Genomic DNA, 10,742 nt, shown 5'->3' with positions numbered 1-10,742 from the left:
AAACCTCGCGACGAAATCAATTAATATGGAACGTTTATAATCAATATGAACGGGACATTTCATATGTTACCAAAAAACATTCTCTATAATTCATTATCTATCACACATTATTATGTGACAGAATTTAAAACTTGAGAACTCGAGGTACCAAATTTATAATATATCCATCTTTAAGCGACACTTTAATAAAAAAAAAATTGCCGGTTAAAATGAGGAAAACACTCCTTGACACGTAAGCTATCTAATCTAAAGTCTAAAGTGTTCAACATTATAGAAGAAAAGACATCATTACTCCTGTTTACGCATATCGTATATACTTTTCTCCCTTCACCAAAATTCCTTTTTATCCTTTTCAATCATAATAACCATTACTGTATTTTTACAAAACCTCGGGTCATTGTAAACCATCTCAATCGTTGATCATCCACAGTTACCATGGAGCTGTTTCAAGAATTAGTATTTACAATATCTTTCTCTGTTATAATTTCATTATTAGTTGCAAAGTTATTTTCAATTGTATCAAGTTTTGATGATGAGAATCCAACTGTTTCAATTAGGGTTGAAGAAAAAAAGATTGACAAAGAATGGGTTGTTTGTGATTCTGAAAAAGATCCGTGCTTGTGCTTTGATGGTGCTGATGATCAGGTTAAAGTTAGTAAAGATGAAGATGATTTAGGAAATGGAGTTGTGATTGATGAGTTGAAAAGTGTCGGTGGAGTTGGTGAGCACAAGGTGTTTGATGAAAGTCCTGAGAGAGATGAATTTGAAGATGAGGGTAATGTGGTGGAGTGTGATTTTGGTGGTGAAGTAGATAAGGAAGTATTATGTGAAATTGATGTGGATGAAGTGAAGGTTGAGGAGGGGGATGGGGTTGTGATTGATGATAATGATGATGTTGATGATGATGATGATGATGAAGATTGGCAGGGGATTGAGACGACTGAATTGGAGAAGAGATTTGGGTCAGCTGTTGCGTTTATGGGGTCGAAAAGTAGTGCTGATCGTGTTAATTTGATTGATAATGAAGTGAAGATACAGTTGTATGGGCTTCATAAGGTTGCCATTGAAGGTTCTTGCTTTGAACCACAACCGATGGCTCTTAAGGTTTCTGCACGTGCTAACTGGTATAAATTTCTCATTATTGCTTGTATTTGAGATAAATTGTTGAAATATATATGCTTTTATGTGCCTGATTATGCATTGACATTGATTGTTGAGCTGCTATGTGTCTAGAATAATGTACATTGGGTATAAAATTTGTGGATTCTGAAAATACTTGAATTGTTCATCTAGATTCATGTGGAAACTAAACGAACCATAATGCACTAGCTTTTTACGCGTTTGCTCATTAGTCTTTGCGTTTCTAGATGTAATTATGAAATTCAAACATAGACAGTAGTAACCATCACAAGTGTGATAGCCCAGTAGTTGGGCCCTGAGTTTCTTGCAAGAGGTCTCAGGTTCAAATCCTGTCTAGGATGAATATATTATGGTTGCAAGGAAAGGGTTGGAAACAACCAGGGAGTAATCATGTTGGGCTGCATACATCAGAGTATGAGGTCGGATTATTCGCCCTCCCTGGTAGCCCGAACAGGGGAAAACCTTACCTTTCTAAACATAGACATTAGAATTTGACAATGATTTACTCATAGAACTAGTACTATTTTCTTGTTTTTCTAATCAAATCTATTTATATTTATGTTCCAGCTTATGTTCTGTTTATTCCTGTTAATTATTTTCTCTAGGATTCTTAACGTATGCAATATTTCGTCAGGAATTCATGGAAACGTTTAGAGAATTTAGGGCGAGAAGATGCAATGGAACAATATATTGCTCTTCTCTCTCAACACGTTCCTGATTGGATGGGACGTCATGTTTCTGTAAGAAACTTCTTTCGATGTTAATGATTTATTTATTATATTATTTTCTTATACAAAGCCAACTTTAGTTTTAAAGTGAATCCATTCTTTATAAGACAGAATTGGACATATGATCCAAGATTGGATTTTGTCTGATATCTTTTCTGAAGTGGGTCATGGGTCATGTTGGTCTGATTGTGGATCTTATAGAGAGGATTAAGTTATGAACTACTCCCGATTTTAAGAAATGGAAAAACATAACCAGCTTTATATGCAATTAAAGTTCCCTAATTTCTGTATCTTCACTTATTTATTTGGAGATTGAGGCTTGTAAAATTATATATAGTTACTCGTTGTCACTAATATTTAGTGTTCTTTTTTTTTTTTTTTTATGAAAAACATTTAGGACAAACAATGACATGAAGTTGTTCCTGGGTAGATCTTGGATCCTTGGCAGCTGATGTAGTATTCTCACATTGTATTGGGTCTAGTCTCCATCATGAGTTAGACTATTTCGTCGACAGTCGGAATATATATAAGTAAATAATTATTATTACTTTATGTGTAAATAAAAACCATGGTTATGTTATGTTATGGCTAGCATTTTGGGGAAAATCTGCTAGAAATATCTTGTTTCACGTCTGATTTAGCATTAATGTAAGTATTATTGTTGGCTACTTGTTTTGTGGTCATTGTTGAATAGGAAAAGTTATATCTTTTTCCACAATATTCACATGTCATTACACTTTTATGTTTGTGGTCCTTTAATGTATTACTTGTATGATATAGACTTGTATATTGGGTATACGGCATAAAATGACAATTACACAGTGTTGTCATTTTCTTTGAATTTAGATTTTAGAATTTAGATTAAGATTTAGATTGATTAGATTAGATTAGATCCGTGAGGTGGAACTTCAAAGTCATGGGACCAAATCTCATTCGGTGACAAGATATCTATCAAGGCATTCATGACATGCTAGAAAATCAATTCAGAATCTACAATTTACTTATGATTTTTTGTATTAAAACGAGTTAGGAAGCTTGTGCGTTGTGGCGAGGGTGATGGTTTTAATAAAAAAAAACAAATTTTTTAAATAAAAAAAAGGAAAGAACAATTGAACTGACGTGATAATGCTAACGTCAGTACCAGTTGCTATTCACTTGGATTTGTGTTTTAGTATGTTGTTAAATAAATAAATTAAATAAATACATGCCAAGTCAATCTAATTGATTTTCTTGACATCTCGAATATGGATCTTATGGTGCGTTTGATAAAACTGGATGATTTGTCGCCGAATGATCTATATTCCAGAGCCTTTAAATAAACTTGGTTCTGATTGAAAACAGGTTGTTTAATAATCATTATGAATGAACGATGTTAAATGGGTAAAACTACCTTATTAACGTGTTACACGAATAAAAAATTCAATATACTTGTTTGTTAAGTGTTCTGAATATTGTTTGAGGAGGATATTACAGAAAATTTTGTGCTTAATGGTTAAGAGAATGTTTCAACTTTATATTCAACATCATATGTCATTCAGAAGTCAGAAACAAACACGCTGAATGTTGAATGGTTCAGCATTCAGCGCTGAACCATTCAGTTAAAAGGTAAACAGACACACCCTTAGTCTTTAGTCTTTCTCCTGTATATCTAAGCAGATATTTCATATTTCGACGTTGTTGTTTGAGCTACCCTTTGAATTATCTAGAGGTATAAAAAGGACGCCACTCTCAACTATCTTCTCTTTTTTGGCTTTCTGATAATTGTTGTAAACATTAATGTAAAATGGATATGGTAGACTTGTAACCCAGTCAAATATTTACCCAAAATCTTGCAAGGTTGTTTTGCTTTTGCATTGTTAATAATACGACTGCTATTAAAAAAATTCTTAAACATAACATTGTAGATGAGTAGATGTGAAATTAAAGAGAATTTGTTAAGTTGTCATTTTCATACCACCCACCTCTAAGAAAACTATCTATCATAACTAAAATAGTGAAATTTTTAGTTACCGTTGTGTTTAGTTGTTTATTAACAACTATTAGTGGCCTAATCTTTAATTAAAGACTTCTAGTATTATAAGAACAAAAAAGGAGTATATACTTTAAGAAGTATATAAAAGAATTAGTGTTTTTGGGATGACTCAATGAACAAACATGATGCTCTATTTTAAGTAATATACGATGACTAAATGGTAATATTGTGTAGACAAGTTGATTGGTGGGAGGATGACAGATTCACCAAAGTCTCGATACAAAATAGTATACCCACAAAATATATGTGCTCACTGATCACTTGAACACACTATCCTCAATTATTTCAACGTCAAGCATGGTGAAATAGTAAGGAGATATGGTTCAAATTGATCATCCATATCATGACTTTGTGGCTTGTATTATAACACTCTTCCTTGGATGACAATTATTTTTATTTGAGAGCAACTAATATTGCCTCGTTAAAAACCTTGCTAAAGAAAATCTAGTGCTAAAAAAAACTTTAGCTAATGGAAAACGAGTGCAACATATAGTTGACTCCCCCTCAAGTAATCATCATTGAGCCGTTAAATCTTTTGAAGATGCCTCATGTCAATATTGTGATGTACGTTTTTTTTAAAAAATTGTTGGAAGTGATTTGGTGAAAAGATCAGCAGGGTGGTTGTTGAATTGAACATATCTCATTTCAATCTATAGTCCTTAATAAGATCTGGAGTATATGAAAGAATCTATGAGGTATATGTTTTGTTCGATCACTTTTGATATACCATTCTTTCATCTGTATTATGCAAGCTGCATTATCTTGATAGATAGCTGTTGGACTTTTATAACGTTCTAGTCCACAAGAATCAGTAATGAGTTGTGTCATTGATCTCAACCAAAGACATTCCCGAATAGCTTCATGTAATGCAATCACTTCAGCATGATTTGATGATGTTGCAAAAAGTATGTTTATGGGAACACCATGAAATTGTGGTACCTTCATTTAGAAATATATATCCACTTTGAGATTGTTACAATACATAAGACATACGTATACACATTTAATGTTAGTAGGTAGTCGGTGCAATTAACGTAGTTAGTTGAGACGGTGCAATTAATGTAGTTAGTTGGGTTGGTACATTTATTGGGCAGTCAGGTCTTGTATCTCGGGTCTATATATATCCTCGTTGTATGTTGTAAATATGAATTAATTAAGAGAGATGAAATTACAGAGAGTTTAGATATTTGGAGATGTTAAATTACATGGTATCAGAGCGTGCCTGTGAGGGTTTCGTAGTTTAGGGATTGTTCCCCGTGAGTACAATCCCACCACCACCGGCTGCCATCAAGAAGCACCCACGAGAGTGCTTAGTCAGAGACGAAGAATCACCCAGTTAGAGTGATTTACCTGTGAAAGTTAAGTCCATCGTTGTACCCTGCGAGTATAACCATCCACCGTCGATGCTACTTTCAAATCACCCCGGAGAGTGATTGTTGAGTCCTTTCAAGTCACCAAAATCGGTTCAGTTTGCGTGAGCACCCATGTGAGTGTTCTTCAAGTTTCAGTATGCTAGTTCCCTTGTGAGTCCTAGTGATTGTCTGTCTGAAAGTACCCGGTGAGTACTTGTTAGAAATTACACCCGCGAGTGTGTAACATTGAGAAAAAGGCACCCTAGAGACTGCAATTCAAGTTTGTGAGTACTCACTTCGCCTTCGTTTATCTTCCAGTAAGTTTGTCTTGAAATTTTGACCAAGTTCCTAGTGTCTGCTGGTCTATTCGATAACTTTGAGTTTGATGATCGACTGTGTATTTGGGTATATTTGGGGCTATTTGATCTACCATCAGTTTTAAGGGTTGGTTTCTGATTAAACTTTGATCTAAATATTATATATATATATATATATATATATATATATATATATATATATATATATATATATATATATATATATATATATTAGTCCTGTTTGTTTGAGTTTGATGGAAAAAAAAATCGAAAATAAAGAAACATTTAAAAGGTTGGACAATCTTCCGGTGGAAACAAAATCATTTAAAAGCTTGTCAAGTTGGTGGAATTTTCTGAATAAAGAGGTTAGACAATTAAGTGGCCACACCTCTTGTTTTTGATTGGTCACGATAAAGAAACAAAAGAAAAAAAAGGTGTGTTGGTTGACTAAAAAAAAAATTGGTTTTTTAGTGGCTGCTATTTTTGCTTCCAGTTTGATGCATATTGCGGATACGGATATGGATATGTCGGATGTTTATGGATTTGGTGGAATTTTGATTTGGTTATTTTTCAAGCTTATATTATATCCGTACATACTTGCTCCTTTTTATATATGGTCATTACAAGTAATCATGGGTGATGAAAATAAACTCTCATCACAAGTGAAATGTTCTTCCACATTTACTATCTCTGCGGAGGAATATAAAGAATACGTTCAATTGAAAGGATCCGTAAAACTCGCGACATCATTTGCTGCTTTTGCTGAATCAGGTAAGTTTAATACATGCCTATTATCATCGGCCTCTAAATAGGTCATCGATTCTGGTGCTTCAGATCACATGACAGGTAATCATCATCTTTTCTCCGATTTTAAATCACAACCATCTCATGTCACAATTGTAAATGGTACTACTTCTCATGTCCTTGGTTTCGGTACAGTCAATCTTACCCCATCTATTTCGTTGTCATCGGTTTTAAGTCTACCAAACTTCTCATTTAATTTGTTGTCCGTTAGCAAAATTACTCGAGATTTGAATTGTGTTGCTTTACTCTATCCTAATTGTTGTGCCTTCCAGGATCTATCGACAAAGCAGATTATTGGTAAAGGAAGGGTATCTGATGGCCTATACATATTTGAACCTGAAACTAAAATACCACGCTCTTTCGTATGCTCTAAGTCATCATACCCTTATGAGATGTGTTACAATACATACGTATACACATTTAATGTTAGTAGGTAGTCGGTGCAATTAATGTAGTTAGTTGAGTCGATGCAATTAATATAGTTAGTTGAGTTGGTGCATTTATTGGGCTGTCAGGTCTTGTATCTCGGGTCTATATATATATCCTCCTTGTATGTTGTAAATATGAATCAATTAAGAGAGATGAAATTACAGAGAGTTTAGATATTTGTAGATGGTAAATTACATGGTATCAGAGCTAGGTAACGGGAGAATGGTTACCTGTGAAAGTACCCGATGAGTACTTTGTTAGAAGTTACAACCAGGAGTGTGTAACAGTGAGAAAGAGCACCCACGAGAGTGCTTAGTCAGAGACGTAGAATCACCCAGGAAGAGTGATTTACGTGTGAAAGTTGAGACCATTGTTGTATCCCGTGAGTACAACCATCCACCGCCACTGCCATCTGAATTCATCCACATCGAGTCATTTTTGAGTCTCACCACCCCCACCAATTGATTCATACGGCTGCGAATTGCTGACCCTGAAAGTTAATTGCATTTACGACATCCACACAACTTCCACGCGCCGCCAGCCACCGTCACAGTCAACCCACTCACATGCGCGTGAGAGCGCGTGGGACTACCTCAGATGCCGTTCCTTCTTCCGATCAGCTCGTTATGTAAGTCCGACCAAACCCATGCGTGTTTCAGTCTATTCTGATATGTCGATTTTTCGAATCCAATTGGTGTTTTTGGGGTTGTGTGTTTCTGTAATAATAATAAAACGGAGTTGAGTTATGATAAAGTTAAGGTATGATATAATATGAGGTGGGTGAAGAGTGCAAGAAATAATGGGTGGTGAAAAGATACGTTGATTGTTTTTTCAAGTGGGTTCTTGATTTACAAGTATGATTTGGTGTTGATTTTTCAAAGGTGAAATAAAAGTCTTCAAAGTTGTATTATGTGGCCAGAAAAAGAAAAAAGAAGGTGATGGGGGATATGGTGTGTGCATGATTGGTGTAATTAAAATAAAAATCATAATAATATAATAAATAAACACCAAGTGGGTTTTGTGCAGAAGAAAAAAAAAAGGGATTGGTTTTTTTAATGGCTGCTATTTTTGCTTCTAGTTTGATGCATATTACGGATACGGATATAAATATGTCGGATATTTATGGATTTGGTGGAATTCTGATTTGGTTATTTTCAAGCTTATATTATATCCGTACATACTTGCTCCTTTTTATATATGGTCATTACAAGTAATCATGGGTGATGAAAATAAACTCTCATCACAAGTGAAATGTTCTCCCACATTTACTATCTCTGCGGAGGAATATAAAGAATACGTTCAATTAAAAGGATCCGTAAAACTCGCAACACCATTGGCTGCTTTTGCTGAATCAGGTAAGTCTAATACATGCCTATTATCATCGGCCTCTAAATGGGTCATCGATTCTGGTGCTTCAGATCACATGACAGGTAATCATCATCTTTTCTCCGATTTTAAATCACAACCATCTCATGTTACAATTGCAAATGGTACTACCGCTCATGTCCTTGGTTTCGGTACAGTCAATCTTACCCCATCTATTTCGTTGTCATCGGTTTTAAGTCTACCTAACTTCTCATTTAATTTGTTGTCCGTTAGCAAAATTACTCGAGATTTGAATTGTATTGCTTTACTCTATCCTGATTGTTGTGTCTTCCAGGATCTATCGACAAAGAAATTATTGGTAAAGGAAGGGTATCTGATGGCCTATACATACTTGAACCTGAAACTAAAATACCACACTCTTTCGTATGCTCTAAGTCATCATCCCCTTATGAGATGCATTGTAGGTTGGGACATCCTTCTCTTCAGAGTATGAAGAAATTATGTCCTGAATTTTCTAATTTATCGTCTCTATATTGTGAGTCATATCAGTTTGCTAAACACCATCGAATCCACTTACCTCCCAAAGTCAATAAACGAGCTTCAGCTCCATTTGAATTGGTTCACTCTGATGTTTGGGGACCATGTTCAGTTACTTCCAAACCCGGTTTTAAGTACTTTGTTACCTTCATTGATGATTATTCTCGAGTTACCTGGCTTTACTTGATGAAAAGTCGTTCCGAAGTATTTACTCACTTTTGCTCATTTGTTACTGAAATAAAAACGCAATTTCAGGTTCCGGTTCAAACCTTGAGAAGTGATAATGCTAAAGAATTTCTTTCTGAATCATTTTCATCATATATGCTTCAGAATGGTATCCTTCACGAGTCATCTTGTGTTGACACACCAGCCCAAAATGGGGTTGCGAAACTAAAGAATCGACATCTTCTTGAAGTAGCTCGAGCACTTTTATTTCAAATGAATGTTCCAAAACCATTTTTGGCTGACGCTGTTTCAACTGCATGTTTCCTTATAAATCGAATGCCATCCACTGTCCTTAATGGTGATATTCCATATTCAGTCTTATTTCCCACGAAATCTTTATTTCTGATTGAGCCAAAGATTTTTGGTAGTACTTGTTTTGTTCGGGACACTCAACCTCACCTCACTAAATTAGATCCTAAGTCCATCAAATGTGTGTTTCTTGGATATTCTCGTCTTCAGAAAGGTTACAGATGTTTTTCCCCTACTCTTCAACGTTATGTTGTTTCTCGAGATGTCACATTTGAAGAAAAGTTACCTTTCTTTTCGATGTCCACCTCTCGCAATCATCAGGAAAGTGATGACTTATTGACATATGTAGTACCCACACCAGATCCCACACCAGATCCCACACCAGAGCCCACACCATTAGAACAAACTGACCATTTTCAATATGTATACAGTCGACACCCCCGTCCTACATCAGTGCCCGCTCCTGAGTCACAGTCATCGTCGGTAGATCCTCCCGGTGAGTCACCGAGTAATGTTTCTAGTGATATTCATGATACTCAATCTTCCGATTCAGATTCTGATATACCGATTGCTCTTCAAAAAGGTAAACGTAAATGTACTTATCCTATTGCTTCCTTTATCTCTTATGATAAATTGTCCGTCTCTTCTCGTGCTTTTGTTGCCACTTTAGACTCTGTCTCCATTCCGAAAACTGTTGGTGAAGCTTTGGCTCATTCTGGATGGCGTGCTGCTATGATTGAGGAGATGAATGCACTCGATCATAATGGCACTTGGGCATTAGTTAACTTACCTGTTTCTAAAAAGGCAATTGGTTGTAAGTGGGTCTTCACAGTAAAGGTTAATCCTGATGGTTCTTTAGCACGGTTGAAAGCTCGTTTAGTTGCTAAGGGTTATGCTCAAACATATGGGGTGGATTATTCTGAGACCTTTTCTCCTGTTGCTAAACTCACATCTATCAGATTATTCATTTCTTTAGCTGCTACATATCAATTGACACTTCACCAACTTAATGTGAAGAATGCATTTTTACATGGAGATTTGCAGGAAGAAGTCTATATGGAGCAACCACCTGGGTTGTTGCTCAGGGGGAGTCTGGTAAAGTATGCAAATTACGAAAAGTAATTTATGGCTTTAAGCAATCTCCTTGTGCCTGGTTCGGAAAATTCAATGCGGTAGTTAGGAACTTTGGCCTAAGAAGAAGTGCTTATGATCACTCCGTATTCTTCACTTCATCAAACTCCGGGTGCATCTTGCTTGTAACGACCCTGGATTTTCCAACGTTTATTTATTAATAATTGTTATTATTAATACGTGTGATAAAACGAATGTATGTTATTACATTTACTTGTTACCATGATTGCCCGTACTTGACTTTAATTGCCCGAAACATCTTTGTGACACACGAAACTTCACGAATAATATTTTCAAGTATTATTTACATTCATGATTAGTTTTATTAATCATTTTAAGTAACTATGGTGATTAGTTAGTTACTTGGGCTTTAATTGGGTTTATTTGTTAATTAAGTGAACTTGGGTTTTGTTAGTGTTATGGACTTATGACTTTGGGCTTATAAGCCCACCCTACATTATTAATGGACTTA

General features: G+C 35.4%; 1 protein-coding gene across 1 annotated transcript; it reads left to right on the top strand.

The window, feature by feature from the left end:
* The first annotated feature begins 330 nt into the window (after positions 1-330).
* On the top strand, positions 331-2,629 carry LOC139848042 (acyl-CoA-binding domain-containing protein 3-like). Its single transcript, XM_071837778.1, has 3 exons — positions 331-1,124; positions 1,775-1,880; positions 2,266-2,629. Exons 1-3 carry the CDS (start codon positions 436-438, stop codon positions 2,275-2,277), a joined length of 807 nt encoding a protein of 268 aa, XP_071693879.1. The 5' UTR covers positions 331-435; the 3' UTR covers positions 2,278-2,629.
* Positions 2,630-10,742: the final 8,113 nt, after the last annotated feature.

The sequence above is a fragment of the Rutidosis leptorrhynchoides genome, chromosome 5 (assembly GCF_046630445.1).
Source record: "Rutidosis leptorrhynchoides isolate AG116_Rl617_1_P2 chromosome 5, CSIRO_AGI_Rlap_v1, whole genome shotgun sequence".
In the NCBI taxonomy this organism is placed as follows: Eukaryota; Viridiplantae; Streptophyta; class Magnoliopsida; order Asterales; family Asteraceae; genus Rutidosis; species Rutidosis leptorrhynchoides.
This window is presented reverse-complemented; position numbering and strand designations above follow the sequence as displayed.

Coding starts and splice junctions, on each gene's coding strand:
- LOC139848042 (XM_071837778.1), top strand. CDS start 436: ATGGAGCTGTTTCAAGAATTAGTATTTACAATATCTTTCTCTGTTATA. Junction 1,125..1,774: donor GTTTCTGCACGTGCTAACTG/GTATAAATTTCT, acceptor ATATTTCGTCAG/GAATTCATGGAAACGTTTAG.